Genomic DNA, 24,106 nt, shown 5'->3' with positions numbered 1-24,106 from the left:
TAGCCAGTGATCAAATGAATCCATATGGCAATTTAAGCACTCAACACAGTTCATGGCCAATTCTACTAGTCATTTACAATTTGCCTCCTTGGTTGTGCATGAAGCGAAAATACATGATGTTGTCTATCATGATAACCACGAAATGACATTGATGTTTATCTAAGTCCATTGATTGAAGACCTGAGAAAGTTGTGGGACAAGGGGGTTTTAGTGTTTGATGGGTTTCGCAAGGAGACTTTTGAAATACGTGCAATGCTTTTTTGTACCATTAATGACTTTCCAGCATATGGGAATCTGAGCAGTTACAGTGTTAAGGGTCATCATGCATGCCCCATCTATGAAGAATACACAAGCTACATACAAGTGAAACATGGTAGATAAACAGTGTAAACTAGGCATCGTTGTTTTCTATAACCTCCTCACCCTTATAGACGATTGAAAAAGACTTTTAATGAAAGTCAAGAGCACGAAACTGCGCCGATACCGTTGACTGGTGAGCAGGTTTTCCAGCGGGTTGAACACCTGAATACTGTATTTGGAAAAACCCAAAAGAAAGATAAAAGTAAGACTTGCATATGGAAGAAGAGGTCTATTTTCTTTGATCTTCCATACTAGTCTGATCTAGATGTTAGACATTGTATTGATGTTATGCATGTGGAGAAAAATGTATGTGACAGTGTCATGGGGACGCTCCTTAACATTCAAGGCAAGACGAAAGATGGTCTGAATACCCATCAAGATCTAGCTGACATGGGTATACGATCGCTGTTGTATCCAAGGTCTGATGGGAAAAAAATATACTTGCCTCCAGTTTGTCATACTTTGTCCAGAAATGAGAAGATAAGTTTTTGTCTGTTAAAGGAGCTTAAGCTGGTAGGGTTAAAGTCTCACGATTGTCATGTGTTGATGCAACAATTGTTAGTCGTGGCCATATGAGACATTTTGCCTAACAAAGTTAGGTTAGCCATAACTCGCCTGTGCTTTTTCTTCAATGCCATATGTAGCAAACTCCTTGCTTCTGTCAAGTTTGATGACCTGGAAAATGAGGCCGCAATTATACTATGCCAGTTGGAGATGTATTTTCCTCCTGCTTTCTTTGACATCATGATTCACTTAATTGTTCATCTGGTCAAAGAAATCAAATGTTGTGGTCCTGTTTATTTGCGGTGGATGTACCTGGTTGAGTGATACATGAAGATCTTAAAAGGGTATACCAAGAATCTACATCGTCCGGAAGCATCTATTGTTGAAAGGTACATTGCAGAAGAAGCCATTGAAATTTGTTCATACTACATTGAAAAGGCTAAACCTGTTGGCCTTCCTGAGTCTCGCCGTGATGACTGTTAGTCGTCTTATACGACTAACTTTTGTATAGAAAACATTTTCCAAAACTTGTATAGTTCACCAATTTATGGTTATTTCGTAGTAGTTTGTAAATAAATCTTGTTTTATTGTTAAAGCTGCCTCTAGAATATTTCCATTGGATTTAATGATGAAATCTACACAATTTCAGGTTAAAAAGAGGCTAAGTCATGAAGTGCTAAAAGTGACAGTTGAGCTCAGCTCATCAGTGGGGCTAAGCGCGCATCTATTGCTAAGCACAGCTTCAGTGCGCTTTGCGCAATAGAAGAATATGTCAGAGCATCAATATTAAGGTCGCGCGCTAAGCGCGAGATCAGTGTGCTAAGCACAGCAGTTCTCTTCAGCCAGGCTCAACACATGATTGGCGCTAAGCTCAAATCCACTCATTTGCACTAAGCGCGAAGGTGGTGCTAAGTGCAACATCATGGATTTAGAGCCTATTTAAAGCCTATCTTGTGCAGAATTAGGGTATATAGATGATTTGTAGAGAATTCCAGAGCACACCACAGTGCCTGTTTCGGGAAAAGAGCTCTAGAGGCAGCAAGAGGGGTAGCTTTTGCAAAGAGACCTAGGTTTTGTAATTATAAAGAGATTAGTGTGTTGCAGAGTGATTGTGAGATGATGAGAAGAGAAGGACGGATCCCCCTTCATGTGTAAGAAGCAGTTATTCTTTACTCTTAATCTCATTATTGTTAGGGTTTTTCTGTAATGGCTGGCTAAACATCCTTGTTGGGGATTTCTAAAGAACAACTGATGTAATTCCTTTAATATCTAATTGGTTGTGTTTATTGTGTTCAATGCTTCTTTCAGTACTTAAATTTTGTATGCTCTTGGTCTGATCATCCATTTGTGTGCATAGTTAGGTGACTTTAGCATTGGGAAATGTACTGTTGCCTTAGAACTTGATTGAAGCAGGATTGAAACTTAGTCTTAAATGAGGGATCTACAGATTAAGTTTTGGTTTCAAATATGTTGTTACAATAATGTTGTTTGATCTAAGTCTAGTCCAACAAGAGGGATCTGAGGACGAAACTTAGTTTAAGTCAGTCTAAACCTATAAAGGCTGTTTAAATTAAGCCTAGTCCAACAAGAGGGATCTGAGGACGAAGCTTGGATTGATTCAGCATAACTAGGGATCAAGGTTTAGTAATTTAGGCTACAACATAGAACACAAAAGCATGATCGATTAGAGAAACATCTTTATATACATCAGCTTGTTTGTTAGAAAGACCCAACATTTTTACCTACTGTTGTCAACCTTACTTTCTTGTATTCTTTACTGTTTTTAGCCTTTACTTAGTTTAATTTTGATCTAAACCATCAATTATCAATGTTTCTTTCAACAATGCCTTATTTTTTAATTTAACCTTGTCTAATACTAGTTCCCTGAGTTCGATACTTGGATTCATCCGTTTTAATTTTAAATACTTGACTATCTGGTGTGCTTTCCGGTAAACCAGATTTCCCTTGAACATATTAGTATTAAGAAAAAGTGCACCAAAAAGCAACTGCAGGGGAAATCCAGCAACGACAGAGTAGGCGGTAAGGGTTCAAGAGGACTGCATGTTATCACTCCAAGTGTAGAAGATTTGTTACAAGCTCACTTGTATATGTTGAACAATAGTAATGAAGTTTTGCCATACATACTTCAGCATGAGGCTTTAGTCAAACAAAATAATCCAAAAATGTCAAAGAACTGGGTCTTGAAAAAGCATAACAAGACTTTCTCTGATTGGTTTAAAGATACAATCTTTGCTGATGAAAATGTTTCAGAAACATTAAGAAAGCTAGAAGATGGGCCTAAAAGAAATGTTATAACTTGGCAAGGATACGACATAAACAAGTATTCCTTTTACACAAAAGCACAAGATGACAAAAGTACAATGCAAAACAGCGGGGTCACCCTAAGGGTTGAATCTCAACACTTCGCAAGTGTGCATGATGACAATCCTTGTGTAGCTTCCATCCCTTACTTTGGGTTCATTGATGAAATTTGGGAGTTTAACTATGTCAAATTTACTGTGTGTGTTTTCAAATGTAAATGGGTTGACAGCAACACCGGTGTATGGACTGATGATGTAGGATTTACGTTGGTAGACCTAAAGAAACTAGCTCACCAGAATGACCCTTTCATCATGGCAGAACAAGCTAAACAAGTATTTTATGTGCAAGACCCTTGTGATGAAAGGTGGTGCGTAGTTCTACACAGGAAAACAATTGGTGTTAATGTAGAAGATGATGATTCATACATGGACACTTATGTTAGTCCTTTGTCCACACAAATCCTCCTAACATCGTTGGAGAAGAAGAACCTGACGACGTTCATGTTAATCATAATGATCATGATGAAGGAGAATTAATTAACATCGTCTAATGTAATTTTCTAATTATGTATTTGATTTCGGTAAATTGATTTACATAACTCATACAGTGATTTTCTAATTATGTTAACTAACTCAATTTTTTCTGTTTAAAGGACCATGGCTACTCCACCTGTCTCGTCTCCTCCTCCTTCTCCTCCTCCTCCTCCTCCTCCTTCAGACGCATCAGCATCTCCGTCTACCATGAAGCGGACACGCAAAGCGACACGGCTACGATCATTGGCCACTAGACCACCTGGTGTAGAGAGACTAGTGGTCAACGTTTATCCTGCTATCGGCAAGGCCGACGGTCCCCAAAACAAGAAATTAAGAACATATTTGGGGATTGTCGCGCGTGATAAGGTCAACGTGACATACGAGACCTAGAAGGAAGTCCCTACTGCTTAGAAGGATTTGATATGGGAGGATATTAAGGTATCTTAGTTTTATTCTTCGATTTTCTTTAATAGCAATCATATTTATAGTTTACTTATAATAAAACCTAATTTTATATTTTTCAGGCGCAAATTGAAATCCCTGAAGCTTCTGACAATAGGACAAAGAAGAAAATTCTTTAGACCGTGGGTGAGAGGTGGAGGCAGTTTAAATCAGGCTTGACCAGGAAATGGGCCCTTGCAGCCGACCAAGACGGTGTGGATCACACTATTTGTGAAAAATACAGCATTAGCAAGGAGAAATAGGCCCAGTTTTGTTAGACACGCAGAGACCCTTCTTGGTAGGTATGTACTTTGTCATTTTAGTTGTTTTCCACAAAAGATTAACTTGTTATAATTCATTGTAGCAATCAATTTCATTAATGTTTGATTTTTGTAGGATGTGCGGAAAAAGGCACAGGCCATCCAGAAGCAAAACACTGCCCCCCCCCCACGTGTTGTCTCGTGGGGGTTATGAATATTTAGAACAAAATCTCATGGCTGACAAGCAAAAAAGAAATTGGACGAACTACCCAGTCTGGAAGCACTGAGGGCATGATTGACCCTCCATCTCCCATCAGACGCCACGTGAAGTGGAAGATGGCCCACACGAAGAAAACTGGGCAGATGACGTCTGAGGCAGTAAAGGAAATCATTGAGAAGATCGTAAGTCATTTTCAATTAAGAATTGCAACTATCTTTGTTTATTTTGTGAATGCCTTGGACAAATATATCTGTTCTGTACAGGATTCTTTGGAGGAGCAGGCATCAAGGGATCATTCGTCCCCCATGGACGTCAGGATGTCTTGATTGCTGCCATTAGGCGAGCAGAGCACCCTGGCCGTGTCCGTGCTGCTGGAGTCGGTATCACCATAAAGCAATACTTTGGATCGACTCCATGAACCTCCTGCAGTTCTTCCTCCCTGCCTCCTGAAGACCTACAACAACTGACCCAGCAAATCAGGGACCAGCTAGAGGAGTCGATCACAAAAAAAGTGACTCGGCAGCTGTTGGCATCGTTTAGCCAGATGCAGTCCCAGTATCAATCATAGATGCAATCACAGAGACTTGCACTGCCTCCGAAGCATGAGGTTGGTCCCTCAGGTCCTCGTGTCAGCACAAAGGAGAGTTATGTTGATCCCTTAGGGAACGATCCAAAGACGGGTGACTCAGACATATGTGGGCTATACATTGAAGCAAATCCTTCCCACCCGATTGCCTTAGGAAGAGTTTATGAGGGATCCACAGTGGTTCACAACATCCCTTTGTCGCATGGCCAAGTGAAGGTTGGTGTTGAGGATGTTAAAGATGTAGAGGCTCTCGTTCCTGTACCCACTGATGAGGTTACCTTAGTGGGGCAGGCACTTAACACCTTCCTTGCTTGGCTGGCACATCTCGTGAAGTTATCAGAACAGGTATTTTACTCTGATTATATGCTTCTTTTTTTCAATTCATTTGTTCAGCATAATTAAATTATGTTATTTAACTATTTTTGATCAACAGGTAGCTGTGTCTCCAGCAAAACCTCCAGAAAGGTCAAATCCTGAGGTCGATGATCCGTTGTATCTGATGACATTGACCATCCCAGAGCTATTTTTGAAGCCTTTGCAGGTTATGTGGGATGCTACCGTGTTCGGGGTGTTCAATCAAGACTTCCCGTTGTACATAAAGCACGAAGATCTCTCTAAAATTGCACACGGTGGTCAATGTCTCAACATATCTGTTATATAATTATGGATTTTATAAGTCAATTTAGATTACTGTTAATTACCTAAGTTATTATTTTAAATTCATACATAATTAACTTTGTCTTAACAACAACAAGCATCTAACTGAAACAAGTATGCGACAGGGAATTCCAATGTGTATGGATTCCTCGAGCCACAGTCCATTCAGAGATCTGGGCAATCGCAATTTGATTCGGAAAGTTACATCAAGAGTTGGATGCAGAGTTCAAAACGTGATGTCTACCTTGGAGCCTACCTGAATGGGTAAGTCAAACAAAACAACTGAATTTAAATAATGTATACTGCTACAATAACCCATATTCGTCTCTACTACAGCAGACACTGGCAAATGGTCGTCATTCTGCCCAAGGAAAACCTTGTTGTCTGGTTTTGTTCCTTGCATAACAGGCCAGTGTTGTTTTCAATACATTTGCATTAGCATAACTCAACAACATAATATTTTAATGTTCCTCGTATTCAACAGTGCATTGAAAGGACTTAATGATACTCCACAGCCTAAATCCAAGGCTGTTGCTAGGTGGATTGTTGTTAATGTACGTGATTTAAATAAAAATTCTGCTTATATATATTGCTTATGTGTGTACTCTAATTGTAATTAATGTTTAATTAATATCCAAATTTCATTATGTATTTAGTGTAATAGACAAAAAGGAACCACTGAGTGCGGCTATTATGTCATGCATTGGATGTCCATGATAATCTTAGCAACTTTTAGGTATAATTGGAAAGCGGAAATTGTTTATTTCAAACAAAGTTGATTTTCTTATAATTGGTATTACATTATTAATTTATCTTTTATTTGATCAAGTAGTATTTTAACGATGTTAGACCCTTGGAAGCAGAGAGATTTAAGGCGCTTGGCATCCAGTGGGCACAGTATTATCTCAAAGTTAGAGATCAAAGTTAGGATGTTAGGGAACTTAGGATGTTAGGGAATTGATTTTAGGTTACTTAATTAGTTTACTACCTTGGTTTACATTTTTGCCAATTGCTATGTCATTTGAACATTCAATGTTCTTTATTGATAGTTATTAATAAATCGTTTATTCATAGTTATCAATTCATAGTTGACTGTAGCTCTCTGCTAAAAACTGCTTGAAAGCATAATGCAAATGATATTTGTTGTGATTTGTGGTCTGAAATTGCATTTTACAGGTTAAATTTTGGGTTTTTTTTTTATAAAAATAGAAAGTGCATATAAAAAAAAAACCTAAAAACAGCATCGATTATTTACAAAAGCTGATGTTAATATACACAAACAACATCGGTTTTTTAAAAAACCGATGTTAACATACAACTTAACATCGATTATTCAAAAAATCGATGTTGTTTGTGTAAATTAACATCAATTTTCGAATAAAACCGATGTTAATATACAAAACATTAACATCGGTTCTTACTGAAAACCAATGTTAACACATACATTAACATCGATTTTTATACAAAACCAATGTTAACGTTTTGTATATTAACATCATTTTTTATACAGAATCGATGTTAACGTATAAGTTAACATCGGTTTTTCTATAAAACCGATGTTAATGTATGCGTTAACATCGGTTTTCTATAAAAAATGATGTCAACGGTCAGCATTTATACACTTTTTTTGGTGTAATTCTTATTAGATAACATCGGTTATTGAGATAACCGACGTTGTCAGTTTTATGTTAACATCGGTTTTTCAAAACCGATGTTAACCATAATACTTTCAACATCGATTAACAACCGATGTAGAAAGTCGTAAATAACCGATGTAAAAAACATGTTTTCTAATAGTGTCATGACTCACCCGATTCACTACATGCTCTATGAATAGCGACTCATTTTCATCCTCGTCAGTGTCATCACAACAAACCTCTTCTTCACACTCGTCCCTTCATCCTTATCTTCCCCTTCTGCTTCATCCTCAAGCATTTTGTACGAGTCTTTCCCGATCTCGTACTTTGAGCGCAAGTGAAAGATTCCATCCTACCACCATCACGTGGTTGCGGTAGTGCATTCCGTGGGGAAGGTGTCGTTGGGGATTAAGAGGAAGGGCCTCTAGGTCAAGGTGACGGGGGACATGGGGTTCATGGGGTCACACCTGGTGGATGAGTTGATTGCGATAGGGGACAACATGATTGTGGTGGACAATTTCTTCATGGGAAGAAAAGAGAACATGATGCACCATTTTGGCAACCCTAGATTTGAGCTCATCCAACATGATGTCATTGAACATTCCACCCGATGTACTACGGCATGAGGAGGACAAGTGGGTGTGTGAGGTGTGCGAGGCTTTTCTTGAGTGGGAGAGCCACAAGAGATTGAAAAGTGTGGATTTTGGTGGTGGGAGAAAACAATAAGAAGAAGAAGAAGCTTTGATGACGATGATGATTTTAATAAAACCATCTTTGAATAGACATTTCAAAGATGGTTTTGTGAAAACTGTCTTTGAAAACTTGGGATTATTTACAAAAATACCACCGCATTTTCTAAGACGTCGATTTTATTAGAATCGTCTTTGATCCTATGTCGTAGAAGAGCATTTTTGTAGTAGTGATTTAGTCCTCTTGTGACCATGAGATTAATCCAAATATCATTATTAAATTGTTAAGGAATTAGGATTTAGTAACTTTTATGGTTGAGGATTCATTATATGAAATGTGGTTCTTGGTTAGTTGTCATTGATATAATTAGGTAAAGCTGAATGAACTCCAACCCTGGGCACTCTCTCTATCCATTGTTAAGTTTTTGTTTATTTGCATGTTGAGTGTTTGATAAATTTACAAAAAGAAAGTTCCTTATATGAAATTTAATGATTCTTTGTACTTAGTTAACAAAATCGTGTATCAATTAGTCTGATATTGTGCAACTCCTTTGGGAAATTATATTCTCAAGATACTTCAATACATGTGTAATTGGTATGATTGTCAAAATATTGAACAAGTTTCTATCTGGTCCTGTTGTCAGGGACTTGCGTCTCAATATATTTTCATTACTTGTTTCTTTTATAAAATTCTATAGTTTATTCTTTTCTCCCCGTGCTAACCTTTGCTTCTAGTGTGCTTTTGTTCATGTATGTGAGGTAGAGTTTTGGAAGACACCCTTGTTCCTCTTGATCCTGAGATTAAGAAGAAGTATCGGTACAACAATGACTTGCGAAAGAAACAAAAATAAAGAGAGAAGCGTGCTAGACAAAAAGCACAAAGAGAATTACTTCTTGATATGTTCCAGCGAAAGGTTCAATTACTTCAAGTATCTTTAGTAATGGGTGAAAGACCCAATGACTAATGCAAGACCGAAAAAAATCCAAAAAGCTTTTCAAAGCTTAGTGATGTAAGTGCCCAAATAAAGAATATATTGTCATATATTGATTAATGTTTAAATTATTTAATATATATTTTGAAGTATGTTTCTCATAGCAATGATGTTTAAGTTTCAATTTTATATTGAATTTTTCTCTCAATTTAAAATCACAAATTAATGTTGAATGTTAAATAAAGAAAGAAATAAAATGTTAGCAAATATTAAAATGTCTTGGATACTGTTGTTGTATATGGATTAATTTTTAAATTATTTAATATATATCATGTATTACTTTTTTATATACAAAACCTCCAAATTAATTATTTGTACATGTATTTCATATAGGATGATTTGAATGAGATTCACACTCTTCCAAACAAAACATGTTTAATTGAAAAGATTAGCAAATTACTTGAATATTAAAAAGCAACGAATGAGTAATATTTTTACCTCTACTTGGGTCATGATTTAATTATTTTGAGTGCATGACTTGTTGAATGAGTAATATTTTTAGCTCTGCTTAATTTCATCATTTCTGCTATATTTAATTAGCTATATATAAAGATTTTAGTAACAAAAAATTTCTATTTATTTAAATTAATACATATAAAACACGGACGGCGTAACTATATATAAAATTATATTACCGTTTTTTTAATGGGATAATGACTTTAGTATCACATAAAATGATAATTCAATTTCTGAATTTTTATAAGAATAATTTTCTTTTTTACATTAGTATTATTTATTATATATGCGAATGATCTTTTTTATATTGATTTTTTCATAATTCTTTTTATTAAATAAAAAAATTAAGTAATGACAAAAAATATGTTATTGTGTAAAAAATAGATTTTTCATTCTTTTATAAGAATAATTTATTTATTTATCATAACTTTAATTATGCAATTTTCTACCTCAATATATAAATATTCTAAAATCATTTATTAATTGAGTCATTGAAAACAAAAGTCATTTCTGACAATAACATCGAAAAAAGGTTTTCATCTCAAGATTAACATTAATTTCATCTACTCTTAGAATTTCATTTTAGTTTCAGGATAAACAATTTTCAATAGTTGTTTCCTTTGCAATAAAAATAAACAAATATCAAGGGTATTCTTTCAAACTTGTTGGAATTTGTCTTCCATTACAGGTTTTCTTTTTTTCACATAGACAATTGTATGTATCAATGATTATAACACGTGAAGCATTGAAGATTCTTATATATAATGAAGATGAAAATAATTCAAATGTCACTTTAAATATTGTTTATAGAGAAGTCTTTCAAAATCTAAATCAGGTATTGTTATTACATATTATTCCCTATATTGTATTTCTTATCTAATCTAATATAATATTTCAATATTTATTACCATTTTATTTTTTATTTCTTAATTAGTGTAACTTTTTGTGGTTTCAAATTGACAAAGAGATGCAACATAAGATTGAAACTTAAACATATTTACTATAATAGAAACATATTGTAACCGAAGTTTTCATTATATTATAATTTAAAATATAGTTCATAAAAAATTTCTGTATACAAAATCATATATATTAATTATATACATTATGTTATATATTGTTAATATTATTTATTACATTTTACATATATATTTATAATACAATATTGAGTTATTGTTATCTTTATTTTCTTTGTTTAGGTGTTTGGGACATGCATGTGAAAAATAAACGATGAATTACATATCTTTTCTAACAATTTACATATATTTACAAAATTTTGAACAATAATTATTTTGTTAACAATAACACATGTTATCTTAATTTTATTAAATTGATTTTTTTTAATATTTTCTCAATATATGCAAAATAAATAATTGAATAAAAAAGTTCAATAATTTTTTTATAGAACTATATTATTTAATACAAAGTCACCCTAAAATTATATAAATAACCTATTTTCCTGTACATGTCAAAAACTAGTAGAGATAAAAGAGAAAATGAGAGTATGCTTCTAATAACTCTTTCAAATGACCTAAAGAAACCCTTGGAATAAAAACAAACTAATCCTAACCAAGCTGTCATCACAATCTCCTCATCCTTGACTCCCTTTGCTTCCTCGTGTTTTCTCTCAAATTTTATGAAATTATTTTTAAAAAATTTCGTAATAAACTTATCTTAAAAAATATATAAACTGAAAACAATGTAAACTAAGAATAATTCTTTATGTGGGAACAAAACAAAGGAAAAACTTATTAAATATAAATAATAAAGAGAGCATAGCAGATACATCAAACCGGTTGATAGCCACACCACACGATAATTCAAGTAAAGACAAGGAAGAAAGAATTTAGCATGAGAGCCGGTTTGGGAGACGGCCAGAAACAACGATCCATAGCCGGCTATCCCGTGTAATTGCCAGCACAACTCGTTCCCTATTCCCTCCCTTTAAAACCCTCTTCATTGGTGGACTAAGTCATATATCTCCTTAAAATTAGTATCTCTGCTTTCATATCTTATTTCTTTCCATGGCGAAGCAGCAAACACACAAAATCAATGCAAGCACTAACAATAACATTAGCACAACTAACACTGTCACCGCCAAGGTGAAACGAACAAGGAGAAGCGTCCCTAGAGATTCCCCACCTCAACGCAGCTCAATATACAGAGGAGTCACTAGGTTAGGTCTTCTTTGTTAATTTTTATTTGAATTTGTAATATTTTTAGTTCGTATACTTTTTAGGATTTTGTTATTAGTCCCTAATTTTTTATTCGTCAATGGTTCTTAATCTTTAATTTTAGTTCCTAGAATAGAAAAGTGTTCATTAACTAAAATCAGTAAAAAAAATTGAAGATTAAAAATAAAAATTTTAAAAATTTAAAGACTAAAAAAATAATAAATCCTTCGAATAAGTAAATCTTTCACGTCTTAATTATTTGATTTTGTTGCCATTTCCCGTTAAATTTGTTCCCTTTATTTCTTATGATTTCATGTAAAATAATAAAATGGGTGCTCATTGATCCAAGATCAGGCACCGATGGACTGGCCGATACGAAGCTCATTTGTGGGACAAGAATTGCTGGAATGAGTCACAGAACAAGAAAGGACGACAAGGTAATTTCATGCCCTTTACTAGCCTAGCCATCTTCGTTCTTTTTTTTTTTTTACTAATTAGATAGCTAGTATACTCAATTCTATGTAGTTAGTTTGGTGAATTCACTAATAGTTTCCTTTCCTTGTGTTGTGGCAATGGTTCTTCACATACCATACATCAGTCTACCTCGGTACGTAGATATTACATGATTTGCTGTTATAAACAGAAAAATGTAAAGCATAATCCGAGTAACTAATTAAGGATGCTCTGCTCTTGAAGGTGCTTATGACGATGAAGAGGCGGCAGCACATGCTTACGATCTAGCAGCATTGAAATACTGGGGTCAAGATACCATTCTTAATTTTCCGGTAAGAAAACACTCTAGTGATTTAGTAGTTAAATATACTCCCTCCCTTTCCTTTTTATAAGATTCTCCCAATTAATTCACACCTTCCTCAAAAATTGGTTAATTTAATTAATATCATTAAATATATCAGTGATTTATAATATTCTTTTAAAATTATACTTAATTATTTTTATATTAATCATATTTTTCTTTTCAGTTAATTGTTTCTCACCTAGGGATGTTTATTGGTGTAGGTTATTTATGAATCTGAATTGATTTAAATCAACTAAAATAGTTTTGATTGAGTTTTTTTTTTTTGTGTTTAGGTCAAATTTTACCAAACCTATTGAATTTTAGGTTAGGTAACGAATTTTAATATTTGGACTCATTATCCCATTAACTTGTTAATTTTTATTATATATATATATATATATATATATATATATATATATATATATATTAATTTTAAAAAATCAATTATTATTATTATCAGACTTAATAACTAAGAGTGAAACCGTCTCTTCTTATCTCAATTTTCATGGTTTCAATCACAAAGAAATTAGGACTTCAACTCAACTCCCAATTGGTTGTAGAACATTTATTTTACTTTTTAATTTGTTTTAAACTATTTTAGATTTAGTTAAAGTTTTAGCTCCATGACTCATTTGACTATTTGAGAGCAATGAAAATTTTCAAATACTACAATAGTTTTAGTTTTTAGATTTTTAGGTTTCTTGGGTGTGATGCTTGAACTTGTTTATTATATTTTAATTTTTAAACCATGTTAACATAGTATGTTAGCTTATTGGATGAAGTTAATGTGATTTTCCACTAATCTTATTTTCTTCCACTATTCAACTACATGTAACAATTACAAGTAATGTATACGGTATTTTATTTAATAAAAATTTTAGGTTAATAAAAAATATTGAATTTTAAAAAATAACATAGAAGTTTAATGCTTTGATCCATTGATCAATTCAACCCAAACCACTTACAAATGGGTTGGTTTGGGTTGAGTTTTAATTGATTTATTTTCTTGACTAAAATATTAGTTAATTAATTAAAAGAAAAATAATTAATGCAACATTAAAAAAATATCTTATACAGGGGGACAACCAATTTTCTGAAACGGTTGTAAAAGGGTCGTAGGAAATACTAATTTAGAAGAAAAAAATAAAACAAACCACTTTTGTCAATTGTAGTTATCGACCTACCAGAATGAACTGAAAGAAATGGAGGGTCAATCTAGGGAAGAGTATATTGGATCACTAAGGAGGTAAAACTCTTACTTCTTTTACTATGTTTCAACTTTCAAGATTAATTTCGGTAGAAGTTACCATGTAATCTGGCGTTCTTTAGAGCAAACGATAAAAAATAAAAATTTGCAGGAAAAGCAGCGGTTTTTCTCGTGGAGTTTCTAAATACAGAGGTGTTGCAAGGTACAATTGTTATCATTGATCCATTTATTCTACGGAGAGAAAATCAGACCAAAATAAGCAGAGACATTGTAATTGAAATTTCGTGACTCTGGTTTAATGTTTAGACACCATCATAACGGAAGATGGGAGGCTCGGATTGGCAGGGTTTTCGGCAACAAATATCTTTACCTCGGAACTTACGGTAAGACTTCACCAAGAATTCTTCCATCATAAAAAGAAGAAATTTTTTATTGTAAAAATATATAATAACACAAAAGAAATCATGAGAAATATAATTTTACGTATTTTAATAAAAAAATTAGTTAATTGGTTATCATTTGTAAAATATTATTCTCTTCATTTTAAAATAAATATCGTCCTAAATTATTTTACACGAATAAATAAATAAATAAATGAAAAAGAATAATAATTTTATAAAATTAATGTTAGTATTAAAAATTAAAGTAACATTTATTAATGAAAAAAATAATTAGTATTAACGAAAAAAAAATTAAAATGACATATATTTTAGGATTTTTTTTTCTCAAATGAAGAATTCTTCTGATTTCTATTGAAATTGCTGAATACTAGTAAGAATACTTAAATCAACGGTCACTCTATGAATTTCCGTCAAATTTATCTTTTTAACTTTTAATTATTTTATTTAATTATATTGTGCTAACCAATAAAATACTAGTAACTAGTGTTTTCTTTTTATTAGTAAATATTAATTTGTTAATTTTGTTAAAAATACCAGTAACAGTAACATTGGTGATCTTTTTTAGTCGATCATAAAATCTTTAAAATATCACTTTCATCATATCTCATATTTTCTCTTTTTATCCTTATCTTTTATATTTAACTTGTTTAAATTCTTGTGATTTTGTGAAAAATTATTATACAAATATCATTCCTCAATATAGATGCCATGACATAATTAATTTTTTGTGGCGAATTACGTTTCAGTTGCAATCAATAGCACGCATAAAATGATAATGACATGCGTTAATTTGAATGGATTGTCTTTCCAATCTTTACAGCAACCCAAGAAGAAGCTGCCACAGCATATGACATGGCAGCTATTGAATATCGAGGAGTCAACGCTGTGACCAATTTCGACCTCAGCCGCTATATCAAGTGGCTTAAGCCCAATAATAACAACACCACTGTCAACTCTAATCTTATTGACTCTAACCCTAATTGTGAGACGAACTTTACCTCAAACTCTAATCAACAACAAGGATTCAATTTTTTCAACAGACAAGAGTCATTCAATAATGAAGAAGCGGCAATGACTCAGCCTCGGCCAGCTGTTGCCACGTCAGCCCTAGGACTTTTGCTTCAGTCATCCAAGTTTAAGGAAATGATGGAGATGACTTCTGCTACAGATTTGTCAACACCGCCGTCGGAGTCTGAGTTGCCGTCATGCACATTTCCCGATGACATTCAAACATATTTTGAGTGTGAAGATTCCCATAGATATGGAGAAGGGGATGATATTATGTTCAGCGTGCTCAACGGCTTTGTGCCCCCTATGTTCCATTGTGATGACTTTTGAGGCTTGAAGCTGATCTAAGTGTCCAAATGCACCCGGACAACAAAAAAAGATTAAGTGAAGTTGTTTGTTGATTTCTCTTTTTTCATTGATAACTTAGGCTTATTCTCAGTCCTGTGAATATGAAGCATTAATTTGTTGACAACAAGACCAATAAGAAAATAACAAGAAGAAGATTGTTTTATTTGGGAAACTGATCTTGGATTAGTAATCATGGTGAGAGGAGGATGTCAACTTGTTCATTTGTTGTATTTGTATAGAGAATAAGCATCTCAAAGAAAGAGCAAAACAAAAGATGCAAAATGAGTACTCACGTAATCTTGTATCATCTCCTTAATATATCTTTTTTTTTTTTAAGTTTTTCTGTGTGTACGTGATATTCATTGTTTGGATTTCTTTTTTAATTTTACACATTCATATGGATTTGCTGATCGGTGTCATTGCTGTCGCGTGAATATCCTAGGCTAGTCGAGTGGTTTGACTAGCTGAAGCTGTGGCACCGTTTATCCCACAACTAATTAATTAGTAATATAATTCTTATGGATTGAAAATAAATTAATTTTTTAAAAAACAATTGTGGTAAAAGATGTTACATATCTCGTCACTTTAATTTCAAATTTGGATAAATAACCCTTTGTAAAGGGTTCACACTCCAAAGGTCATACATCTTAAAAGATAGCATAATCAAGGTAATTGTGTAACAATCCGCCTCATTAATTATAAAATGTGACATTTCAATTTTTAGTGAAAAATCTATTAATTTGATTATGAAAATGAGGACAAATTTTTCGTGATATACATCCATCAAACAACGCACAAAAACATGAATAGATACATACATATATATATATATATATATATATATATATATATATATATATATTAAATCACTATACATCACTCACATGTTAGAATATAATTCAGTTTTTACATATATCTAAACCTGAAATTTACATGTCCAATAAAAAAGAGTCAAGGAATCAACTAAGGAAGAGTTGATAACAAAACACAACTCTCTCCCAAAATAAATTTCAATGTTATCACTTCGGTTTAGTGCCTCCAACAAAGACTTCTCTTCAAGTCACTCACTATTACTCATTTGCTCCCACGAACAAAAGTTCGAGATCATCACAGATGCCAACTACATGATACAAAAATTACAAGGGTGAATTTATTATAAAATATCAACAAACACCCAATGACAATGTTTAGCAAGAAAACAATAACCATAATCATTCTCAATAACTCATTAGTTCAACATATACTTAACAAACTAGTCATTAACTTTTTCCACAATTCAAATCAATTATGCTCAGAATGATGCATGTGCGTGACTCAACTCTAAAATGCAATGTGGTACCATTCATTAGAAAATAGCCTAAGCGTGCCCACATGACACTCTAACTTAGGAAAACTATGCAGTAAGTGTCTAGTGTCGAGGTCACCCTGTCGAGCACAGACAACTTCCTTCCCATGATGATCAACTTGAGTAAGAAGGAAGTTCCAAACCGAGTGACATGCCCTCAAGTACAAGTATTTTTTCTCATGAAAAACTATGAGTACTTAGTGACAAAGTTTATACTATTTCCATGCAATATGAAGTATGAAACATGAGTATCATCAATGCACTGACCATGGATATCCAAGGATATCCAACATGGTCACTGCACCCCCTATGTACATACACAACATACATCATCACAATGACATCATCAACATCAACATCATCTCATCTCAATGTCATTATCAACATCAACATCATCTCATCTCAATATCATCATCAACATCATCTCATATCAATACCATCATCAACATGACAAGCAATCGCATTCCACATACACACTTATAAATTCATGCCTGGAATTCACATTTCCCAGGTCATCAGACAACACAAACCTTATACAACAACCATCCATAATATCACGAGAATGATATTTTAAGGAAAATTCTAAATTAAAGAGGAGAAATATGGTATTCAAAACAAACTCTGATGCCCATTTAAAATTTGATAAAGAAGTAAATAGAAAAACAAAAACAAAATTTTGGGCATAGTCTCCTTTGTAATTAAAGACTTTTCCCAAAAATTCCAATCATTACAACGACAACATCATTCACAATTTCAATCATCAATAACAAATATATAACATCCCATTAGTTAAAAACACATTTTTTTCTTGAAAATCAGTATGCACATGGTCAAACATACATCCCCATAATTGGGTTCCCTGACCCCAACTATGGTATCAAAAGCTGTAAACAAACAATAAACTCCCCACACCTATCTATATCTCTCTGTCATTTCCTTGCGGCGTTGTTTTGAGATCTCTTAGGTTCATGTCTGTTCGTCCAAACGCATAGCTCTATATACTAAATTGAAGACAATTTCGTATATATTTCAAAGACAAGGCTAATATCAACTTTAGGGGTCAAATACTCATTCAATTTAAAAAGGGGCTAAAGGGGTGTTTTGAGATCCACATCCAAGAGATGTCATTTTTGAAATTTTGATCATGCCACTGTGACTAGGGTTCTACGAAGGTTACAAAAATGAAGTCTATTTCATAAAAAGGGAACTTTTACAATGTCTCATTTTCAAGGATTTTTAAAAGGAAGTGTAAAAAATTCAATAATGGTACCCAAGTCACAAGAGATGCAAAAATAGGCTCAAATTAACTAGGGCAAGGCTTAGAAATCATGGTTACCTTGAAGAAACTGTGAAGGGATGATTGGAGGGTACGTTCTCTATCGAATCCTTGAGTTGAGTTTTGAAGATTCTGCTCTAATTAAACTATTCTTCTTTGTGCAGTGGTTCGACGGTAATCAACAACGACTCGTGGTGGTCACCGATGGTCAACGGTGGTGGAGGAGGAGATTGGGGGTGTTGGGTGAGGGTTTGGGGGAGAAAAGGGGAGAAAAATGTGTGTTTTACACTGCTGGACATATTTATAACTTGCAAGACTCACTCGGGCGAGCTGGCCCAACTCAAATTCGCCTGGGCGAGTTCTGGGAGAATCATGCTCAAACATATTTTACTACTTTTGTGCAAATGTCATATCTCACACTCCAAATGTTATTTTGCAAATCCCAATGGTCAAAACGTGCATACATGGGTTGCGAGCCTACATTCTGAATTTGAAGGTGATTCAATGGTTAAGGAATCTGAGATCATGATTTTACCGAACAAATTTTGGATCAATCTCGGAATCACATAGTTCCAACACAAATTAATCAAACTCCAAATAACATAATATCCAAACCAAGCAGCTGCATAAGGATAATTCACGCAACACTTTACTAATCCAAATTAATCAAGTAATTAAATAATACAAGAAATACATCAAAATATCTATTTTCGGTTATCAAAATTTCAAGGTGTTACAAATTGAGCACATAATAATTCCCATACATAGATGTCACAATGATCAGAGCTTACAATCCCATGCAAGAACTATACCTAAATACTATAAAAATGATTAATCCTCTTTTAACATTGTTAGTCGATGTATACGACTAACTTTTGTATATAAAACCTGTGTATTTTGTATCAAACTTTCCCAATTTATGGTTGTTTTGTAATACTATAAGTACTTTTTGTTAAATATAGGTAATAGATAATTTATACTTTTGTTTTGTGCATTTAATAATCAATTTCAGGTTAAATAGGAAACTTTGGCAAAGTGCTACTTTTCACTATTTCGCTAAGCCAAGCTGCTGGCTTAGCGAGCATTCGCTAAGCGCGACACTTAGTGGCTAAGCGCGAGGAAGAATCCAGAAGAAGATGAGCTGTCAGGTTCACAAAGCGCACCGCTCTAGGTCATCAAGCGCACCACTTCAGTGTTGGATCGAGTGGCCTCAGAATAATTAAGAAGGGGGGTTGAATTAATTATTCCTAAACCTTTACTAATTAAAAATTACTCTTCTAAGGCTTTTACTAAATTGTTAAGAGAATGAGGAGTAGAAGAGAAACTTAACAGAAAGTAAAAGCGAAAATTAAATGCAAAACGGAAAGTAAAAGAGTAGGGAAGAAGGAAACAAACACACAAGAGTTTTATACTGGTTCGGCAACAACCCGTGCCTACATTCAGTCCCCAAGCGACCTGCGGTCCTTGAGATTTATTTCAACCTTGTAAAAATCCTTTTACAAGCAAAGATCCACAAGGGATGTACCCTCCCTTGTTCTCTTTGAACCTAGTGGATGTACCCTCCACTAGAACTGATCCACAAGAGATGTACCCTCTCTTGTTCTCAGTCAAACCCAACTAGATGTACCCTCTACTTGTACCACAAAGGATGTACCCTCCAATGTGTTAAGACAAAGATCTCAGGCGGTTAAACCTTTGATACTTTGTGAATGGGGATACAAAAGAATTCTCAGGCGGTTAGTCCTTTGAACACTTTTGTATAAGGGAAAGGGAAGAATCAAAAGAATTCTCAGACTGTGTCATTTTGAATTCTTTGACAAGGGAGAAGGGAGACACAAAAGAATTCAGGCGGTTAGTCCTTGGCGAATTCTTTTTGGCAAAGGGAGAAGAGAATGAAAAGGATGAATAGCACAAGTTTTCAAGGTTTAGAAAACCAGAAAACTTCAGAAAGCTTTTGGTACAAAGAAGAAGAAGAAGTTCAAAGAGATTCAAGGCTTGTAAAGGATTGTATGAAATAAGTGTTCAAGATCCTTGAAATGAAAAACAAAGCCTTGCTTTTATAGACTCTTCATGTCTGGTCAAGACAACCATTTAGAAGAGTTATAACTTTTAGAAAAACTTAAAACCAATTTGAAAAAGTCAAAACCTTTTTGAAGAGTTACATCTTTTGATTTATCAGAAACAATCACTAGTAATCGATTACCAAATAAGTGTAATCGATTACACAAAGCTTTTGAGTGAAAGGATGCGACTCTTCACATTTAAATTTGAATTTCAACGTTCAAGGGCACTGGTAATCGATTACCAAAACATTGTAATCGATTACAGCCTTTTGAAAATAATTGGAACGTAATAAATTCAGTTTGAAAACTTTTTCAAACTTATTTTGCTATTGGTAATCGATTACAACAATATGGTAATCGATTACCAGAGAGTAAAAACTCTTTGGTAAAGGTTTTGTCAAAAACTCATGTGCTATTCAAAGTTTTGAAATTTTTTTTAATACTTATCTTGATTGAGTCTTTTCTTCATTCTTGAATCCTGAGTCTTGAATCTTGATCTTGATTCTTGAGATCTTGAATCTTGAATCTTGATTCTTGATTCTAGGCTTTCTTCTTGAGTCTTGAATTCTTCTTGATTCTTGAACTCTTGACTTGTTCTTGATTCACTTGAGATGTTCTTTGATCTTTGAGCTTTTTGTTCATCACCTTTGTCATCATCTTTTGTTGTCATCATTGTTATCATCAAAACACCTTTGAATCACATTCACCATGAAGCCTTGCTTCTACATTCAGCTCATCCGCTAAGCGAGAGAAGCGTGCTAAGCCAAAAATCACTAACGTGCGTTAAGCGCACGAGCACGCACAAGGCCACCTATTTAATCCTAAAATTAGATTTGCAAAGGGAGTTTGGCATTTTTCTTGAAGAAGCCTATGCATGCATGAGATTCTGCCCTGGGCTTGAAGCTTTTGCATGTTTAGGAAGTTCTAGAGAGAGAAAGGTCCAAGTTCCAAAGAGTTCTGAGAGATTTTGCTGTGTAGAGATCTGCAGAGATGCGAGTTCGAAGCGGAAGCCGTTCTGAGAGCTTGAGATGAGTTTGTGAGTGATTGTGAGATCCTAGAGGTGAAGGAGACATCCTCACCACTTGTGTTTTTGCAGTCTTTCATCTTGTTCTTCTCTTTGTTGTAAAGGAGGTTTCCGGACAATGGAAAGCTAAATCCTCTATTGGATCTTCCCTGTAGGTACCTGATGTAAATATATTTCTATCTATGTAATGATGTTTTGTGTGTTCTCTATGCTATCTGCTTTTCATTCCAGTGTGCTTTTACCTTGATCACATAGATGCATGCTTTGTTAGGGTCATTCAACAGAAGGAACTGGTCTGATTCTAAAGTCCTTGGTAGTATGGGACTAAGTTGTTGTGCTATCACGAGGGATTGGGGTACAAGAACTTAGTTGTGTATGTGTGTCTTAATGCAGTCTTGGTTGAGTTTAGTCTTACAAGAGGGATCTGCGGACGAGGCTTAATCAGGACTAGGCTAGGCTATCATGAGGAATCGGGGTCTAGCAGTCCAGGAGACAACATAGGAACGCATGAGCATTGTTAAATAGAGAACATCCTTTTTAGCATCAGGAACCTATGAGGAAGAGCAACACTTTCTCTACTTGTTTTCACACAGTATTTCTCTTGTGTGATTTTCTTTCTTTTTGCTTAGATAGTTTAAATACATGTTCATAACCACAGTTATATTTTCATACCAGACGCCTATTTATCGAAATAGCTTGTCAGATAACACAAGTTCTTCGAGAGTTCGATACTTCTTACCATTTTATACTACTTGTGCTATCCGGTGCACTAGCAGGTCGCGACCAAACATCATGCTCAGGATGTGGATGCACACACACACTTTTGTTAAAAAATGTGGGTAACTTTTTTTACAATAAACTTTATAATATAAAAAACATATTATAGAAATTGTAACAAATAATAGCAAAGTTTTGTTAAATGTGAATGCCTCACATATTTAAAAATGTTTTATAAAGGCTAGTCATAAAATAAAAATTGGAAACGATGTTGCATATTACATAAAGAACAATGATTTGGTAAAAAATATCAATATACTAGCATGCATCATATGTCTATACATAATTGTAATAAAGTAAATTGTCATCAGTAGTGTGTCATAGTCAAAGTGTCAATATTATGATCAATACAACTATAAAGAAATCAAAATACATGATATCAAAAGAATTCAGAAAAAAATGTCAAAAGTTGTGCAGTTTGCGGTAACTATACAACAAAAGAATAGTCCCGTGAAATCAAGACTAACTACTTATCTTTGTACAAAATACCAAACCTCAACAACACTAATCCTTAGAGCATCTTTAACAATAGATCTTGAGCTGGGATCTTGAGCTCAAGATTTGATCTTCAATAGATTTATAACTAAAGGGGAGATAGGACCTCCATGCTAGAGCATGTGGTCTTCCAATAGATCCCTCAAGATTTGCACCTTTTAAAAAATCATTTTTTACTCTCTCTCCCTAATGACTTTTGGAGGGAACCAACAATGTCATGAGGGGGAAGGGAGAAGAAGAAACAGAACAACAAAAGGAAGATCAGATCCCCACCCTAAACAATAACATATCCAAACAACAACTACAATGAAAATAATAAATTTTTTAACAAACAATTAAAAACATAGATCTAGTACTAAAGAGGTATGGGTTGCAGTAGCCCACGTCTATGATTAGATAGTGCACAGTGGCCCCGAGGTGTACGGGCAAGCTCCATCGACAAGATGTTAAGTAGATCTAATGTAGAAGAGAAAAAAGGAAGGGAGAGGCTATAGAGGGAGGTTGGGGGCAGAGGGGGTGGAGTGAGAGAAAATGGGGAGGGAGAAAGGGAACACAAAAGGAAAAGGGAAAGGTTGCAGAGGGAGGTTGGGGGGCAGAGGAGGGTGTTGGAATAACTGAAAATCTAGAAGGGGGGTTGAATAGACCCCTTCAAAAACTTTACCTCTTAATTTGTTAATTCAATTAAACAGCCCCTTTTGATTGTTAGACAAGTGGCCTCAGATATCTTAAGAAGGGGAGGGGGGGCGGGGGTTGAATTAAGATATCACAAACTTTTCCTAATTAAAAATTCTATTTTGATTTTAACCCAAATCCCAAGATTCCTTTCAAAATGAACAATCAAATAATTATGCAAATTAAACTTACTGAAAAGAATCAATAAGCAATAAACAATAAAAGAGTTTAAAGGAAGAAAGATTGCAAACTCAGATTTATATTGGTTCGGCCACACCCTTGTGCCTACGTTCAGTCCCCAAGCAACTAGCTTGAGAGTTCCACTATCTTGCAAAATCCCTTTACAAGTTCTGAACCACACAAGGACAACCCTTCCTTTGTGTTCAAATTGCTTTACAACAAGAGACCCTCGATCTCTTAATCCCTTTTCAGAAATAAGATGAAGAGAAGAAGAAATCTCTCTTGAAAGAGATAGATTGAACAATTGAGCACTCAAAATAATTCCTTATTGAATTGCAAGTGTATTGGCCAAGGAATTTTTAAGAGGATAAGATAATTTTTCTTTTTGAGAGGATAAGACCTTTTTGTTCTGAAAAACTCTAAGCAAATTCGTGTTCCAAGTCACATATAAATAGACCTTTGATGGCCATGTAAAAACCATTTGAACAGATGTGACTCTTGAAAATAATTTTCTGAAAATCCCCTCTGGTAATCGATTACGAGACTTGTGTAATCGATTACAGGCTTTAAAATTTGAATCAAAACGTTCAATAACTGCTGGTAATCAATTAGCATCCATGTGTAATCGATTACACAGTGTAAAATTTGAATTTAAATTTCTAATGGCTGTTATAAATCATTTT

The 24,106-nt window shown here is 34.1% G+C and overlaps 1 protein-coding gene across 1 annotated transcript; it reads left to right on the top strand.

Moving 5' to 3' along the window:
* The first annotated feature begins 11,584 nt into the window (after positions 1 to 11,584).
* On the top strand, positions 11,585 to 15,930 carry LOC114408164 (AP2-like ethylene-responsive transcription factor At1g16060). Its single transcript, XM_028371257.1, has 8 exons — positions 11,585 to 11,833; positions 12,186 to 12,268; positions 12,430 to 12,438; positions 12,528 to 12,616; positions 13,800 to 13,873; positions 13,986 to 14,036; positions 14,141 to 14,217; positions 15,056 to 15,930. The coding sequence occupies exons 1-8, from the start codon at positions 11,682 to 11,684 to the stop codon at positions 15,571 to 15,573; spliced, it is 1,053 nt and encodes a 350-aa protein (XP_028227058.1). The 5' UTR covers positions 11,585 to 11,681; the 3' UTR covers positions 15,574 to 15,930.
* Positions 15,931 to 24,106: the final 8,176 nt, after the last annotated feature.

This window comes from Glycine soja, chromosome 4 (assembly GCF_004193775.1).
Source record: "Glycine soja cultivar W05 chromosome 4, ASM419377v2, whole genome shotgun sequence".
NCBI classification, from domain to species: Eukaryota; Viridiplantae; Streptophyta; class Magnoliopsida; order Fabales; family Fabaceae; genus Glycine; species Glycine soja.
The sequence above is the reverse complement of the archived record's forward strand: the minus strand, read 5'-3'. Positions and strand labels throughout refer to the sequence as shown.